General features: G+C 40.7%; 1 protein-coding gene across 4 annotated transcripts; it reads right to left on the bottom strand.

Annotated features, from left to right (window-relative positions):
• Window positions 1-4146: 4146 nt before the first annotated feature.
• Window positions 4147-18225, bottom strand: DNASE2B (deoxyribonuclease 2 beta). 4 transcript variants are annotated; one of them, XM_036256481.1, is made up of 6 exons: window positions 18008-18225; window positions 13352-13529; window positions 9445-9526; window positions 7100-7261; window positions 5060-5257; window positions 4224-4698 (listed from the first exon to the last, which is right to left on the bottom strand). In XM_036256481.1, the coding sequence occupies exons 1-6, from the start codon at window positions 18115-18117 to the stop codon at window positions 4358-4360; spliced, it is 1071 nt and encodes a 356-aa protein (XP_036112374.1). In that variant the 5' UTR covers window positions 18118-18225; the 3' UTR covers window positions 4224-4357. The 4 variants fall into 4 exon arrangements, with proteins under 4 accessions (XP_036112375.1, XP_036112376.1, XP_036112374.1 ...); XM_036256484.1 differs by lacking the exon at window positions 13352-13529 and having other exon boundaries at window positions 18008-18041; XM_036256482.1 differs by lacking the exons at window positions 9445-9526; window positions 13352-13529 and having other exon boundaries at window positions 4147-4698; window positions 18008-18107.
• Window positions 18226-19143: the final 918 nt, after the last annotated feature.

A 19143-nucleotide genomic window follows, 5' to 3' on the forward strand; every position in this document is an offset into this window, starting at 1 on the left:
TAAAAATATTTATGAAACAAAGCTCAGGACAGACTCAAATATAAGATCTGTAAGAGCAGAGACCGTCTTGTTCAGTGTTGTTGTTTTTTTTTAATATGTTTTTATTGATTTTTTAGAGAGAGAGGAAAGGAAAGAGAGATAGAAACATTCATCAGCTGCCTCCTGCATGGCCCCTACTGGGGATCAAGCCCACCACCTGGGCATGTGTCCTGACCAGGAATTGAACCAGGACCTCTCAGTCCATGGGATGATGCTCAATCCACTGAGCCACATCGGCCGGGCTAGTGTTTTTCTTTTACTCACCATGTGTCTAGTCTAGAGTATGTTTGATGGATTAAACTGGACCAAGAACCTCCTTTCAAGTTGACATAGATCCACCATCACTACCCTTGAATAATGCATAACTTCATTGGACTGTATTCAAATTATCATCTTGAACATAAGGATATCCAGAGAGACCTTGGAATAAAAGCACTTTTCTAGAAAGTATGGATTTGCCTTTTGGGGGAGTAGGCTCATACTTATTGTATATATTTCATCCAATAGAATTTCTTCACCTTTGCTTTCTCTTTTACCTTTTCATTTATTCTTCTCTATACTATTATATCAGGTTTTGAACCTCTTTGCCTTTGAAGTCAGTATTGTGTACTTCTTAGTTTCTCTCTATTTTATTGGAATTATTTAAGCTCAGATGCTCTTTGGAAGGCCAAAACATATTTTTCTAGCCTTTTCATATTTTCTAGCATTTAAGTTAACCTTTTTGTATTCAACATACCCATAGCTCATGCTTGCCTTTGATAGGAAGATAAGCTTAGCTTTATCTCTTTCTGTCATTAAACCAGTGCCATTAGATCTCATGAATCTTGGTTGATACTGAGATATCAAGATACATATCATCCTATATTACATTATTTTCTTTTACTGTCCCTTGAAATAGAAGTTAAGAGCATAACCTTGCGACCAGATAGACTTCTGATACTGTATTAGTTTCTGAAACTCCTTAGGCCTCAATTTCCTTATCAGTAAAATGTGGATATTAACAGTTCCCACTGCATAGCATTCTTAAGATTTCCTCAGATAAATATCCAGAAGTAGATGGCTGTGTCATAAGGTAGTTCTATTTTTAAGTTTTTGAGGAACCTCCTTACTGTTTTCCATAGTGGCTGCACCAATAAGCAATCCCACTAACAATGCATGAGGGTTTCCTTTTCTCCACATTCTCACCAACCCTTGTTTGTTGATTTTTTGATGACAGCCTTTCTGACAGGTATGAGGTGGTAGCTCATTGTGGTTTTAATTTGTATTTCCCTGATGATTGATTAGTGATGTTGAGCTTATTTTCCTATGTCTATTGGCCACCAGTATGCTGTCTTTGGAGAAATGTCTTTTCAGATCCTCTGTCTATTTTTAAATCGAATTGTTTGGGTTGTTTTTTGGTGTTAAGTTGCACGAGTTCTTTATAAATTTTGGTTATTAACCCCTTATCAGATGTGTCATTAGTGAATATCTTCTTCCATTCAATATATTGTCTTTTTGTTTTGTTGATGGTTTCCTTTGCTGTGCAAAAAATTTTTAGTTTAATGTAGCCCTATTTATTTATTTTTTCTTTTGTTTCTCTTGCCCAAGGAGTTATATTAGAAAAGAAATTCTGCTAAGAGAAATGTCAGAGATTTTACTGCCTATTGTTTCTTATGGTTTTACATCTTACATTTAAGTCTTTAATCCATTTGAGTTTATTCTTGTGTATGGTGTAATAAGGTGAGCTAGTTTCATTTTTTTCCCATGCAGCTGTTCAACTTTCCCAACACTATTTATTGAAGAGCCTGTCTTTACCCCATTGTATATGCTTGATCCTTTGTCATACATTAATTGACCATATAGGCATGGCAATAAAAAAGAATAAAATCTTACCATTTGTGACAACATGGATGGACCTAGAAGGTATTCTGCTAAGTATAATAAGTCAGACAGAAAAGGCAAATACCTTGATTTTACTTATATGTGGAATCTAAAAAACACAGTAAATGAACAAATAAAACAGAAACAGACTCATAGATACAGAAAACAAACTGATGGTTTCCAGATGGGAAGGAGTTGTGGATGGGGTTAAAAAAAGTAAAGGTATTAAGAAGTACAAATTGGTAGTTACAAAATAGTTACCAAGATGTACAGTATAGAGAATGTAGTCAATAATATTGTAATAACTATGTATGGTGCTAGGGGGTACTAGACTTATTGGGGAATCACTTTGTAAATTATATAAATGTCTAACCACTCTACTATACACCTGAAACTAATATACAGTAATACTGTCAACTGTAATTGAAAAATTTAAAACAAGATTAACATGTGGTTGAATGTTTACTATATAGTAAATACTCAGTAAGTACGAGTTCTAGTTATTGTGATATTTTTTTGTTGTTTCTATAAGTTCCTTCATTAACAAGGCACAGTATAAAAGAACAAGGCCCCCAAGTGACCTATATGATTAAAAGTGCAAATTTACTCCAACCTGAAATAGAAAACAAATGTCAGGGCTCGAATATTTGGGCTATGGAAATTTGGTGTGATTAAAACGCCTTTTAATCACACAATAGTAGCAGCTAAACCATATTTGATTAACTCTTTGGTCTGTGTTATTGGAACAAAACATGCTCTGACTGTAGCTGACACACTGCATCATAATGCAAACTTTGGGGTCAGAATACACATTAAAAATCACAACAAAATAATAGGAATGTTTTAAAGTCAACTGCCTATATCAAGGCACATTTTTAAAAAAAATGTGCTTAAAGTATTCTTAAATATTTGACACTTGAAAAACCAGATTATATATAATTTAGCTGCACATTTTAGTCTATTCTCTCTGTATAGATAATTACATATATATTAACCCTCTTTCAATTTATACTTGCTTTATGCCCATTAAATCATGTGCTACTATATAGGTATAAAACAATAAAAGCAGCATCTAAGTGACGGACATGCAATTTTTAAAAAATTAGCAAGTGCCACATGATAACACTGAACTTCTATACCTCTCAAGGGACGCTGGCAATGTTAATAATACTTGGAAGGGATGTAGTGGGTGGGTGTAAGTTAAGTCTTCAGTATCAAGGTCAAAAGCCACATTTTACAGAAAAAGTGTCTTACTCCATGAGGATAAAAGAGATACTTTGGAAACTGTTAGGTTAATTCCTTCAAAATACTAGGATGTTCATTTTGGTGGGCGCCACCAAGTCAGAAAGGCAGAGACACATCTGATCAGAACAGTGTTCTTGGCAAAGAAAATGGTAACAAGCCTAAGAAGCTTGGCCCTTAGACCCAGCACTGTTTTTCTGGTGTTCAAGGCCACCAGCTGTCATCACTAAGGCACAGGCAAGGACACTACTAAAAAGAAAAATGATAATAATAAATTTTAAAATAAGAATGAAATGCAAATAAAAAAGAGAAAACTTATTCTGCAATCCTTCCTGATGTTATGATCACTTTTGCTAGATTATAAGCTTCTTGAAATTAGGAACCATATCTCAAACTTTATTAACCAATTAGTACTTAATACAAATTTACTATTATTCATTTACATAAGAACTACAGAAAAGGAAACATCCTGGAATAAATATTATTAGATCTGATTTTGGTTGTTTTATGTTACACTTCTTTATTATCCTTTAATTGATGGGATGTGCTTAGATGCTCTTTTATTTCTTTCTCCTAATCTGATTAAATTTTTTATTTAATTTCTAAACTTCCTTTTGTCTTTGCTTGCTGGATATAGTAATTCAAAGTCAAATTCCACTAGTATTCTCAACTTCGTGTTAAGCTTATCTCCATTTCGAAGATAAAAAACCAAGGCTCAGAGAATTCCAGTGAATGAACCAAGATCACACAGTTAGTAAGTAGCAGCTGCGAGAATGACATGGCTTAACCATAAACCAATGAGGAAGAAATTTAAGAGGAACAGGAGTAAATAGTATGAAGTACATAGAGAAAGAGATGTTTTGCCCTTAAAAAAAAAAAAAAAAGGTGTGCAGAAGGGAAGTCTTTGTGAAGGAGAAATTTAATCTACAAAATTGCCAGTCAGTTCATGAACAATTGAGAGTTGACTAATCTGAAGCAAATATTTTTTCTTTTATTCTCATTTTAGTTATATATGATAGTTTATGTTTAGAAAACATAAATGCAAATAGATAAGTTGCCACTAATTAGAAGATAAAATGGCAAACATGGAAGAAAAATGTTCTACTTGACAATATGTGGATTATAAGTACCTTTGCAGGCTTTTAATATATAAAGAATGAGTCTAATGGAAGAAGACCCATCGTTAATGTTGGAAATAATAGTACATATGTCCAATTTAGTTACAGTCCTCGTAATACAAAACTAATCTTTGAAATGCTTGGTAAATATGCTGATTCTGGGTACAAATGAATCCTCCACTTCTAAAGGCTTGGTGTGGGCTTCGATTTAGATCTCCAATACATGTCCAGTGATTTTTGGTGCCCTTTTGGGAAACACACCATTTGGCATGATCCTGATAAGAACTGAAATAAGATTGTCCAGATATCTTAATTGCTTTGACGTTGTAGACGTGGTAAGGAAGGGAGCAGTTTGAAGGAAGCTCTTGCCTCCTTCGCTGCCAGGTTTCAGTAAGCAAGTGTGTTTTCAACCGTTGAGCCATCCAGGCTGCAAAGATATCTACAGTTTATAAGGAGAAAGATATTGAAGTTAGTGTTTATACTTAGATAAATCTCTGAAAATATCCTCAGGAATGAAAATCAACATTCATCCCTGATATGTGGATGTCACAAATACAATAACAACAACATAATTGAGATCACAGATGGGAAAACATTTTGTAAACACTAAAGTAATATGCAAATAAAAGTATTATTATAATTATTATTATTACTAAGATGACATTAGTGTCTAAAAGTGTTCTCCCCCTCTCTTTTCTATTTCTTTTCTCCTGAATAATCAGGATATTTCCTCTACACAATCCAAAATGAGTTCAGTAGCAGAGTTATATAGCATATTGTTTGATGATGGTCTTTCATACCGTCAAGAAAAGAATCAGACTTTGCAAAATGGAGGAAGTATTGTCCCTGGGCTGACTGAAGAGTGGCAAGGTGCCGGACAGGGGTCTCTGAGGAGCTGGCCCTGGTGCACAGCTGGGGCATGTGAACAAGCTCCTGGCGAAACGTAGCCGGGATGGAACAGCTGTAGATGTTTGGGTTGCAGATCAAGAGCTGAGAACCTGAGAAAAGAAATAATAAAGAAAATTTGAGAATTAAAATATAAACGAAAATCTTACTGATATTACAGACTTTTTATGAATTAAAAAAACAACAACAGAATAAAAGTATTCCCTTCTTTAAGCCAATAGCTTTCAAAGAACTCTTGGGTTACAATAGTTGACACCCACTGAGCACTTCCTACTTTGCAGGCATTGTTCTACGAGTTTTATGTGGATTTACTAACTAATCTTCCTAGCAATCGTATTATTAGGTGAGTTTGTTTACCATTATCCTCATTTTATGGATGAATTAATGAATAATGTCCGTGGTTATAAAGCTTGTAACTGACGGGGTTGATGTTCAAACCCAGACAGTCGACCACTGGAGGCCATATGTCTCTTCTACGTATACATATGTGAAAATGGAGAGCTCCCTTGTACCCATCATCCAGCTCCAGGAATGATCGACTCATGATGTGCACGCCTAAGCTCTGTTATTCAGCTGTCTAATCATTACATGAACTCCACTAGTTAGCCTGGACTTTGATTTGGCTCAGAAATCCTTGTCATGAGATGAAAATCGGATGAAAAACATTTCTAAACCTCTCTTATTCGGAGGCAAGTCACTCTTTGCCGCTGTTTAGCAGCCACCTCAGTAAAAAGTGGTTGGTAAACAGTGTTCCTTGTGCTACCCCGCCCCTATCATAGTTTTCCAAAGCCAAGTAATTGGACCATTTGAGCTTGAGACCTTAAAGAGAGATCACCTGGGGCTCAGAAGGGTCAGGTTGGCAGCCTACATGCACATGAGATCTGTACAGTATTCCCTCACCACTTCGTGCTTGTACGTTTGCGGCTTCACTCTATCGCAGTCTTTTCAAATATATTCAGTAAAAAGTTGATTGAGACAGTGAAAATGATACAGTGTGCACTCGGTTGTCTGAGTCAATTATACACCCCTGAATTACAATTAAAATTAAAATTATTGCCCTGGCCGGTTTGGCTCAGCAGTTAAAGCATCGGCCTGCGGACCACAGAGTCCTGAGTTCGGTTCCCGCTAAGGGCATGTACCTCAGTTGCCGTTTGTCCCCGGCCTGGTTGGAGTCATGTGGGTGGCAACCACTTGATGTATCTCTCTCACATCGATTTTTCTCTCTCTCTCTTGTTCTCTTTCTCCATCCCCCTGAAGATGCAAGAAAAAAAAAAAAAAAGGTAAAATTACTGAACATTGGACTGTAGGCCTATGTATTGGAGCACCCCAGGAATCCTTCAATGCCAGGTGCAACCACTAGAGTCTGGAATGGATTAACCGTGACAAACGAGGGATGACTATACAATTTTAAAAAATTAGATTGCGACCATATTTTAAAAGCAGGACCTCTCTTTCTCTTTCTCATACATACACACACACACACACACACACACAAACCCTAGATTTCTGGTTACTCTTTAAAAATGTGGCCACCTGTAACCATGAGGTCCACATTCCTGCAGAGCTACAACACGACAGAACCGAAGCTTGTGAGGCTAGCTGGGGGGAAGTCAACACCCCAGTTTGTCACTATCCCCACTGCCCATGCAACATGCACCTGTTTCACCCATTTCTGTCACCTGCCTGGCCTCTGTAGATATTTGAAACTACTACCCCTGATCAAGTCCATAGAATTGATCGAAGGACCAGGAAACCAAGTGCCTGTAAGTGAGCCTGCCCCAGGTCTCCTCGTGGTAAAGTCAATATTAGAATGTAGAGACCAGAAAGTCTATGAATAAAACATGAAGTGACATATTTATTAATACAGCCCAAATATATAAATATAACCCCTTCTTCAACATTGCTATCTCTTCTTTTACACGCTCTAAGGTTACCTATGGCGTCATACTGGTTGTACTTGAAAGTCACGCAGATGCCTGTTTGTCCGTTTCGCCTCCCGGTGGGTGGATAGTCATAGCCTTCTTCAGGAACTGGTGGAAACTGGGGGATGGAATGAATCAACCAGAACCCCTGGACCCTGTCCCACAGCAGTAAACCTACCAAAGATACAGTTCATACAGACACATCAGAAAAACAAAGCTCCTTTTTCGAATAGAGTTCAAAGTTACAACAGTTAAGCCCGTTTATATTTCAGGCTAATATCTTATTAGGCTGATAATCACAAGCTAGTTTTTTCAAAGATTTCAACATCAGTTCAGGCACACATAACACTACCCCATTTCTGATAATAAGCCACCACACAGGGGATCCAGGGCAGCTGTCCTGAGAAGAGTTCAGAGACATTTCATGTTGAAGCCGCAAAGAAAATTTGTTTTGTCAGAATGCAAATTTGCTAACTTGGAATTTGACCTTGTTAAATTATACAGCCACCTGGCAAGCTTTAGGTATGTCTTCACTGCTAAGCAGCTAAGTTATCTTCAAAAGCCGGCTGAAAAGCCTAGTTGAAAGAGAAAATATCAAATGAAGAAATGCACTTGCAGTAATTTGTTGTAAGGAACGGATGCTCATTTATTTGCTGAAGAATCGCCCAATTCCACAAGCCCGAAAAAAAAAAAAAAAAGAGGAATCAAAGAGAAAAAAGGGAAGTCATGCTGAATCATTTCAGTTCATTGTGTTTAGTAAAAATCTCTAGAGCAAAATAACATGGAAACCAGAAAAGAAGAAAACAGATTTTCATCATCTTGTGACATGACTAAAAGAACCCTGCCCAACAGGTATTTCTCTGTTTATAAATATGTCAGGGGAGTTTTGGTATGCTAACAAGACTTTCTAGTTTGCATATGGCCATGCAAACATAAAACTCATTCATGTTTGCCTTATTGTTAAGTGGAAACCAAATGCCTGCCAGTTGTTTCTCTTTCAAAAACACACTTTAAGAAAGCACACTATTGCTCTCTCAGTGCATAGAATCAATAACTGTGTGTGGGTAGAAAATGTTCAAAATCCTGTTGCTTATCTGAGCTGGATAACTTTCAGGGGCTGTATTCTGCCCAGATGAGTGTGCTGGTTGGCTGAAATCTTAACCCTCAGGTATAAATGCCACAGGATGTCAAGGCACCTGTTGGCAAAGAGAACTCTTCCACGGGACATTAGGCCCCAATCCTTTTCCGGTCTTTTATCCCAAACCTTTGTAGTAACTAAAAGAGTGGAACGAGAGTGGTGGTGGGAGGTTGTTGGTGGAGAAGTTGGAGAGTGTGGCATATTATAAAAATTGTTGGGTTCCGTGCAAATAGGACCATCAAGAAGGCCACTTGGCTAAATCAAAAGCACTCAATGCTCATGACATTTGACAGCCATTGCAGATTATATTCTTAATCCGAGGTTGCCCACTGGCAGCCCACAGGGCAAATCTGGGCTGCAGATACATACTGTTATGCTGGCAGAGTATTTTTTAAAACTTTGAATTCATTGCCAACATTTAAAAACTGGGGAGATTTCCCACAAATACTAATTTTCAACATCCTCTGAAAAATGCATTCACTGAATGCAATGTATAACATAATTCGTGAGTCATACAAAATTGTCATCTTAAAAATTAGCCTGCTATATTTGGTCAGGCTAATTTGGTGAGGTGTGTGATGTTAGCTGGTATTGATTTCTCTGGCCTTATAAGGCCCGTGGGCCGGACGTTCCCCACCTCTGAAAGGCTTGCTGAGCAGTGACTGCCCTTTGAGACCAAGCATATACTCTCCCCTTTCCAGTTACCTTGCTCATTCAGCCCACTTCACTTGCTGACATGCTTGCCTGTCCCTGAAGACATCTGGGCTTGGAACCCTCTGAATATATTAAGAAAAAGACATTTGTGTCCGGCCTGTGTGGCTCAGTGGATTGAGCATTGTCCCATGGACTGAGAGGTCCTGGTTCCATTCCCTGTCAGGGCACATGCCCGGGTTGTGGGCTCAATCCCCAGTAGGGGGCGTGCAGGAGGAGGCTGATCAATGTTTCTCTTTTACATCCATGTTTCTATCTCGCCCTTCCTCTCTCTAAAAAAATCAATAAAAACATATTAAAAAGAAAAAGGCATTTGTGAAAAGAAAATTGCCCAATCAAATTATGTAATTATAACGTGATAGAGAAATCACGTGTTTTGATAACTCAAAATAAAGCATGAAAAAGAAAAGCTATCTTGTTAGTGTGGAATATAAGAATATTCAAGATGGAATTTTTAAGAAAATGTTGATTTCCAGTAGGAAAGAGAAACTAAGAGCCTCTGTCATACCTTTGGTGTGTCCATACTTTCTGCTGTAATTCACAGATTTAGGGACTCCATCATTGTATACTAGATAGGCCGTGTTGTTATTCTGCAGGAACACATTAGGGTTACAATGGTGTAAATCATCCCCTTACAAATGCTCACGTTTCTACCAGCTACCCAGCCTGCAATGCAGAGCTTTCATTAATACACATGAGAAGTCATTCATTCCCTTAACAGGCAGCTTCCCCACCAGTATGAATTCTGGGACATGCAAGACAAGGGACAGGAAGTCCATTCTCAACCATGCGTGGCTTTGTCTTGTGTGACAGGAGCCCTGTCCATTGTGCTATATTCGTGAGGGTGCTATTCCTATTGCTCTTTGTTGTTTTGGATCCATGTTTCTGATTTGGCAGCCAGTACATCATAAAAAAAAAGTGCTTAAATATTTGTTCAGGAAATGAAGTAGGAACAACCAGCCGAGGATTACACCTGGGTTTTTTCCATTGATATTCTAGGCACCACGCAGAACGGGTTGTCAGGATCCAGCTTCCCTGCCTACTTTGTGCTTTGCTGCTTGGCCACAGTTTGGTGTTTGATCAGGATTTCTCTTTCTCAGCTCCCCTACCTCACTGACAGAGGATTTTTCCTTGGTCCCTTTCTGCATCACTTCGCCTTCCTAATCTGGCATTTCCCTGTTTAGGAAAAGTGGTGAAATTAAACGTGTGGAATGGGGTTTCCTCTGGTAATGCCAAATACTAATAAATTCTCCCAAATGCAGCTATTGTTTTGAGAGTATCTCAGTGTCATGCTTCAGAAAGTTACTTATATTCGTTCTGTGTGGTTTCATTTCATTTGTGTCGTGAAGCAGTGATGTTTATTGAAGTCAATAATGTCGATACTAAAAAAAAAAAAAAAAATCTCAGCGACATCATTAAAAGCAGGAAAGGACAATCCATTTCCTTTTTTAAAAGGGCCCTTGCTTTTCTCTCAGAAAAAAAGCCAATAACTGAATCTCTTACAATTGTGTAATTACTTGATGTAATCTAAAAACATTTGTAAAAAAGTTTGAACATAATCTGTGCAGTGTTCTTGGCTACTGTGTTTAGGAAAACCAGGAAAGTAAGCTGTTTTCTCCCCCTCACTTTGCGTGATTGACCATAGCTACTGTTGGTGTTTCTATCCTCCGTGGAGACCTCTGACAGTCAGTTAGTTATTCTTTAAGCCCGCAGCGAATGCGGTAATGAGGCCATTGTGTATCTTTGAGGTGCAATGCGGAGAGGCTCTGGAAAGATTCAGTGAGGAAATTTATTTTTATAATAGATGACATGTATTATTCAACCAGGTTTGAACAGCCAGCTAAAGTTATAGGGGTTGGATCTATAGTGGGGAGAGGAGCTCTCTGATGCAGAGGAAAGACCATGGACCTAAGAATAGGCAAACGTAAGCATGTGCCTTTGGACAGCTTTATTCCTTTAACACACATGTTGGGTATTATTTCGACTAGTGGATGTTGAACAAGAAGGGTATGGTCTCAGCCCCCAGTCTAGCAGGGAATAGAGACAGGCAAGTACAGGCCACTGCGACCCAGTTTGATGAGTGTTATTATGAAAGTGTATGGAAGGTTCTTATTTACAAAGGTAAAAGAAGAGAAACAATTTTAAATGTAATCTAGATATTAGCCTAGGTCACCTTGACATTTGAGATTTAAAACCAGTTGGTCTGATCTTGCATTGTACTCTCAGTTAGAAGTTCAGTTCCAGATCAGGAGGTGGGGAAATTACGTTCTCATGGTCACAGTTTCCAAAAAGCACCCAATTTTACCTGGACATCACCCACCGTTATTGTTGTTCTTTTGGCTCCATGCCAATCAGACATGGACATCAGCCCCTTTACTATAATTTTTTCCCCTAGAATCCATCACTCAAGGCATTGTGTATGAGCAGGTTTTACTGAAGGTATGAGCTTTGAATGATTGTACATTATCACACTAACCTGCTCACAGTCTCCCTCCATGTTTCTTCTCCTTTTTAATTCCTAGCTCCTATCTATCCCCTTTTTTTATATTGCAGAGCAGTTCAGCTCTCTTGCCTTCCTTGGCTCTGGAGCTACTTTTGAGTCTCCAAAGATCATTATTATATACTGCCAAACGAAGAACCATCTGCCAGAGGCTTTACAATACGCCCCCCACCACACACACACACACACACACACACACACACACACTCTTCTCAGTCTCCGAGTGGGGGAAAGGAACAATGTAAGTGTGTGTTTCCTCACGGCTGAGTTCTGTTCTGGGTCTTCAGCCCCAACTTTGGAAAGCAGAAGTAGCTGCAGGCAGTTTTGATTTTACATAATAATCTATTAATTCAAAACAGAGTTGCCATGGCCGCTTTTGCTCAGTGGTTAGAGCATCGGTCTGCGGTCCAGAGAGACCCGGGTTCGGTTCCCGCTAAGGGCACGTACCTCGGTTGCAGTTTGTCCCCGGACCTGGCTGGTTGTGCGGGTGGCAACCACTCGATGTGTCCCTTTCACGTTGATGTCTCTCTCTCTCTCTCTTCCTCTCTCTCCCTCCCACTCTATCTAAACAAAAAATGGAAAAATGTCCTTGGGTGAGGATAAAAAAACAACAGAGTTGTTGCTGAGATAAAATAGATTTTTTAAAGTGTCTAGAACAGTGCTTGGCACGTCACAGGTACTCAAACAGCCTATAAGCAAGTTCTGACTGTGTAACTTGGCTCTGAAGGCTGGTCTCAACGACAAGTGGAAAAGGTGAGTATTAGCATACACAGTGCACTTTGTAAATAAATACTCAGATGCACAAGTGCGGCAGTGCCAGAGTCTAGCAGGACGCCGTGGGGACTGAGTTAGTTACCTAGGGAAAGGCCCCGCACATTGTAAGTGCTGAGTCATTTTATGTATTCACTTCTCTATAAGTTGTTCGTTAGCAAATGCGTACACGAGTGCAATTGGATATTGATTTTTTTTTTTTATTTTACTCGTCATTCCTGATTGGAAAGCAATATCTTGTCACTGAACCACAGACGGTGCCTGGGACATTGGGAGACTTACCCCATGGAGCCAGCCGGCCTACTTAACCTGTGTCTCCTTGGTTAGATAGCTCACCTCCTGATGAAGTCCAGATAGCAGGTTTAATCTCCATTCAGGCAAGTTAGTTCGAGGGTCTTGAACTAGAGTCCTAGCCTTCAACCCACCATTTTGAAAAGGATTAAATAAAAGGGAGACTGAGTGACCTTTTATATATGTCACCCCCACTCATCACCAGCATGGCATAAACAACCCCATGACCATGACATATTGATCAAGGATCTGCACTGCAGTGTACCAGGAGAGGGCTCTTCACCCTATTCCCACTAGGAGGATAAGATCTCAAGTACTGAGCAAATTGGCAGAATTTGGCAGCCAGAGGCTTCAACCCCTTACCCAGTGATACCGTAGAACATGGTGTCGAATGTAACACAATTTGACACTACTGTAGAGCAGCGATTTTCAACCTTTTTCATCTCATGGCACACATAAATTAATTACTAAAATCCTGTGGCACACCAAAAAGTATATTATTTGCCGATCTGACAAAAAAAAAAGGTAAAATTTGGATTCATTCATGCCAGATGGCTATTGTTGTGTTGGCTGTTGTAATTTTTATTTGACAACCTAAGGAAAAAGAGGTCAGTGCCCCTACTAAATAGTCAGATATTGCATGTTTTAAAATTTCTTGAGGCACACCGATTGAAAATCTCTGCTGTAGAGTCTAATTACATATTCCCTAAGGTCTTGCTTGAACTGATTCAGATTATGAATTAAGTTGCTGGGATTGGGAGTTAGGTAGCTGAGCAGTTAAAATCTTTTGGAAGCTTTGAATTCGGTTTTATGCATTTTACATGATTCAAATGAATAATTAACTATAATGTACCTTGGAGGCATATGCTTCATACAGCTGTTCTAAGGTCCTTCCCAAAACACTCTTGGTGGCATTCATTAGTTGCTTACTCCTCCTCCAGCTTCTGGTTGTGGAGTCTAGGTATAGGTACTCTAACCCAGTCTTCCTACTTTCCTTGTCTTGCCTTTTAGGTAACTTATAAAAGGTAAACCTAGCAAAGGAAATAATTGTGAATTATTAACATTTATTGACTGCTTCCCTGATGGCAGCACTGTGTTAAGCAATTAACATTTATTGACTGCTTCCCTGATGGCAGCACTGTGTTAAGCATTTAAATATCTCATTTTACTTGCATTTCACAAAAGGCTTCTAAGTCTAAGGAAAGGAATGTGCTCAAGCTGTTAGCCTTTCCCCCACCCTTATTCCTGCTCGTTCCAGAGAAGGAAATACGATCTGACTGGACATATTCGAAGACTCTAACTGGCCGGGTGGGTGGGATTTCTGCAGTGAAAGTGCACGCCTGCTGAGAGCGCCTCTCCCTGTTGTTTGCACGGTCCCTACTGCCACAGTGGGCAGCAGGCCAAGGCCCCGGCCTGGACTGGGGAGGTCTTTAATGTGTGTTTCTCTTCTGCCCGAAGTTCTTGGCATGTTCATCTCTGCAACTGGCTGACTGGGTCTGAGATTTGGGTTTGGGCTTTGGGTAGGTGGAGACTCCCCTGAGCTTCTGGTTTAAGCCACATTTTTTAACTCAGATGATCAGAATGCTGTGCATTGAGAATTCGGGGCCAAGGCTGGTTAATTAAGTAGGCACTTTGCTTTCCTTTACTGCTGTCTCCTGCTTGCACGTCTCCTTTGGGCAGGAGAGGTGGTTGGGCCAATATAAAATGTGGGCATGTTTGGATCATCTAGCTCAGGGTTTCTCAATGTGCTCTATTCACATTTTGAGCCAGATCATTCCTTGTCATGGGGGAGATTCCAGTGCACAGTAGCAATCTTGGCCTCCACTTATTTGATGCCAGTAATACTTCCCAGCAGTGCTGATCCAAAATGCCTGCCGCCCTAGCCGGTTTTGCTCAGCGGTTAGAGCGTCGGCCTGCGGTCCAGTGAGACCCGGGTTCGGTTCCCCCTAAGGGCGCGTACCTCGGTTGCAGTTTGTCCCCTGCCCTGGTTGGGTTGTGTGGGTGGCAACCACTCGATGTGTCCTTTTCACGTTGATGTTTCTCTCTCTCTCTCTCTCTGTCCCACTCTATCTGAACAAAATATGGAAAAATGTCCTCGGGTGAGGGTAAGAAAAAAACTAAAAACTGCCTGCAGACATCGTTGAAAGTCTCCTGAGGGCAAAATCACCCCAGTCTCACTAAATACTTCCTAGTGGCACAAACCCTACATTTAATCCTCCAACACTCACAGTAAAGCAAACATTGTAATGAATTCACTACGCAGCAGTTTCTCAACTGCCCACAACAGCTTCTCACTGTTGGTTTTCTTCAGTCTTCTGCTTCTAGTGAAGTAAACTTGTCCTGCCCTGACCATGCTTTCTTACTCTCAGGGTAAGAGTCTCACATGTGGCAGGAAGCAAGACATCATTCTTCGGTGCTAACTTACTACTACTCTGTCCTTGAACTCTCATAGTTGTAGCAACTGGAGACTGTCTCACCGCCTGCTCAGCTCAGCATCCCTTCTGACCGATATTGCTAAGTCATATGTCCATTTAGTTACAGCAAGAAAGCATTGTAAAGACTGATAACAATTTGGTGGCCCCCCAGTGAAGGGTGTGCAAACTAGCCGTGTGCCATGGCACAGCAGTTGAGAACAAGTGCTTTTAATTATTTCACCTGGGTGACAATCTCCAATGATATGTTCAAGATTCCAAATAGATTTCTAGCCCAGATCTCCATGCCGAGGTCAAATAAACCTAAATGTAGGAATGTTCCTGAGAGGTTCATCTTTATATTTTTGAAACCAAGTTTGTGATGTTCTGCTCCGAATCTTTTCATTCCCTGCTGTTAGGGAACACATCCACACAGTCGCAGAAACAGCAACTGAAAGTCTTTCTTATCCTCTCCCTTTCTCCCACGACCTTCAGCCATCCATGACCAAGTCTTCTCAGAGTGTTCCCTCTCTCTGTTTCCATCACTCCTTCTCTGAGTTGGTTCCACACCTCTTCTCACCTGTACAAAGGTCCTATTGCTACAAAGGTCCTATTGGCCTTCGTGACTCTAGACTGGTCCCCAGCTGGCCAGCCTTCACAGCACTTCTAGTGGGCTTCCTGGAATGCTAATCTGACCACATCATGTCCCCACCTGAAGTCCTTCAGTAGCTCCCTTTCAATGTCAAGTTCAGACTCTGGGGCTCAGCACATGAAGGCCTTCATGACCTGGCCGTCACCTATCTCCCTAAGCTCACCTCCTACCATCTCCGTACTTGCTTCTGAAGTGGCAGCAATACTGAACTGCTCCCAAACTCTCCCCCTGGTGTCTTATCTCTGGATCTCCTCATGGCTCCTTCACTGGCCTGAGATGCTCTTGCATCTCTCTTGTTTTTCTAACATATTTATTCTTAAAACTTAGCTCAAAACTACTTCCTCAAAGAAGCCTTTTGCGCCTGATCTACACTCTTACCACATGACTATGAGCCCCAGTGCCCATCTATACCCTTACCACGTAAATATGACCCCAGTGCCCATGTATGTCCTTATCACATAACTATGAACCCCAGTGCCCATCTATACCCTTATCACATAACTATGAGCCCAGTGCCCATCTATACCCTTATCACATAACTATGAGCCCAGTGCCCATCTACATCTTTATCACACAACTATGAGCCCCAGTGCCCATCTATACCCTTATCACATAACTATGAACCCCAGTGCCCATCTATACCCTTATCACATAACTATGAGCCCCAGTGCCCATCTATACCCTTATCACACAACTATGAACCCCAGTGCCCATCTATACCCTTATCACATAACTATGAGCCCCAGTGCCCATCTATACCCTTATCACACAACTATGAACCCCAGTGCCCATCTATACCCTTATCACATAACTATGAGCCCCAGTGCCCATCTATACCCTTATCACACAACTATGAACCCCAGTGCCCATCTATACCCTTATCACATAACTATGAACCCCAGTGCCCATCTATACCCTTATCACATAACTATGAGCCCCAGTGCCCATCTATACCCTTATCATACAACTATGAACCCCAGTGCCCATCTACACCCTTATCACATAACTATGAGCCCCAGTGCCCATCTATACCCTTATCACACAACTATGAACCCCAGTGCCCATATATACCCTTATCACATAACTATGAACCCCAGTGCCCATTTATACCCTTATCACATAACTATGAGCCCCAGTGCCCATCTATACCCTTATCACACAACTATGAACCCCAGTGCCCATCTATACCCTTATCACATAACTATGAACCCCAGTGCCCATCTATACCCTTATCACATAACTATGAGCCCCAGTGCCCATCTATACCCTTATCATACAACTATGAACCCCAGTGCCCATCTACACCCTTATCACATAACTATGAGCCCCAGTGCCCATCTATACCCTTATCACACAACTATGAACCCCAGTGCCCATCTACACCCTTATCACATAACTATGAGCCCCAATGCCCATCTACATCCTTATCACATAACTATGAACCCCAGTGCCCATCTACACCCTTATCACACAACTATGAACCCCAGTGCCCATCTACACCCTTATCACACAACTATGAACCCCAGTGCCCATCTACACCCTTATCACATAACTATGAGCCCCAATGCTCATCTACATCCTTATCACATAACTATGAACCCCAGTGCCCATCTATTTCCTTACCACATAACTATGAGCCCCAGTGCCCATCCACACCCTCACCACATAACTATGAGCTTCTTGAGGGCAAGAACTATGTTTTGTTCATATTTATATTTTCAAAGCTCAGCACAGGGCCTGGTATGAATGAGCTCAGTGACTGTTTGCCAAGGGACTGAGTGAGTGTGTCTGTATTCTTCAGTCTGAAGTTTACACAAAGCTTGACGCCAACCATAATGGCAAACCAAAATACCCTAATTAAAGAGTGAAAAAGTAATTAAAGCTTTAGGGGAATCCATGACTATGATACAAAGCTGTGTTTAGTCTTTTTGACACTGTTCAAGAGGCCACTGACCTATCCCCTACTCCAGTAGCTGCTTGTGCTGCCTAATAAATGAGGTTAACCAAACAGCACTGTGTATGATCATGCCCTCTTTTTCATTGTCAGAATGAGAAGGGTAAGCTCCAGTGTCAAAAAGAAAGTAACCTGCATTCCCTCCTTTGTCAGTCTCTAAAAGGATGTTGGGAGGGTTATGTTAGCAAAGCCACAACGCAATGAAAGGAAGTTGCCAACCGAGAGAAGTTGGCAGCTCTACCGCACACACCTGTGTCCACCAGCCTTGCCCCGCTGAGAGCAGGGACTACTAGCTCTTTCTCAGGGGGAAGCTCCCTCACTCAGAAGCCCACCCTTATCTGGACATTTGGCCCACTTACACACTTTAATTTCCTTTCTTCTTAAGGGAGAGGTGGGGTGGAAGTCTCTTTTGGAAATTCACAGTGAACCAGTTTGCCTCCATACTCTGGCTTTCTATTTGCATGCACCACACCTTACATTTCATTTACCTACCAATCCACAGCATCACCTTCTTCATTTCTGCACGATATTGTCGTCTCCAGGACCCCGAAGAGGCCAAGGAAGAGCAAAGCAAGGGTTGTTCTTAGAAGACTTGCTGTCATTTTCCATCTGTCACCTCTACTCCATGCCACAGCAGAAAACTTCCCGTAGATTGTGAGTCTGAGTTTCCAGTCTCTCTCATGCTGTGCTGGCTCTGACACTTGCGTTCATTTACCTCTGCTGTTTGTGGTTTGGGCCCTTTCAGAATGGAATGAGTCCCATGAAGTCCTGTGATTCTGTCACAATAGGCCAGCGTGACTCCGGATGCCTTTGTGCTGAATCGTTGACTGGTTCGCAAAGTCATCAAAAAGTTCTAGAGAGAAAAAAGGGATATATACTTAACTGTTTGGAATGAATGTTGTGTGATACAAAGTTCAGTAGACAGGGGAATTACATGTTGATAAACAGATGCTGAATTAAATATATTTCATGTTTTTCCCCTCATGATTGTCTCTCTATGAGAGAGCAAATGCTTGTGGTTCACACATTAAACAGAAATGATGCCTGGTTGGTGTGGCTCAGTGGTTGTATGTCAATTCATGCACCAAGGGGTCATTGGTTTGATTCCTGGTCAGGGCACATGCCCAGGTTGTGGGCCTGATCCCCAGTAGGGGGCATGTAGGAGGCAGCCAACTGATGTTCTCTCTCATCGATGTTTCTATCTCTCTTCCCTCTCCCTTTCTCTCTCTCTCTAGCATCAATAAAGAAAAATAAATAAAAAATAAAAAAGAAAGAAACATTAAAAAATAATAAAAATAAACAAAAAAGACAAGACCTAATGGTTTAATAATAGCCGGGATCTATTACTTGTAATATTCTCTATGTTAAGGAAACAGTCCCTGAAGGGTATTTCAAAGGGTTGCTTCAAAATAAGAGTGAATTCTGTTATATTTTACCAAAGATGTTTGCATATGCTCTCCACCTCCTGGTTTTAGCCACTCAACATGGTACTTCCATGAGTATTTTGTGTCCAATTGGCTGTCGTGCAATCAGGTAAACATATTGACTGCTCACTCTTCAGGCCACATAAGAAATGTTACAAATATTTGTTTTGCCAAATTAGTCTTTCTCATTTTTGAGCCTGAACC

Source organism: Molossus molossus, unplaced genomic scaffold, assembly GCF_014108415.1.
Source record: "Molossus molossus isolate mMolMol1 unplaced genomic scaffold, mMolMol1.p scaffold_m16_p_12, whole genome shotgun sequence".
In the NCBI taxonomy this organism is placed as follows: domain Eukaryota; kingdom Metazoa; phylum Chordata; class Mammalia; order Chiroptera; family Molossidae; genus Molossus; species Molossus molossus.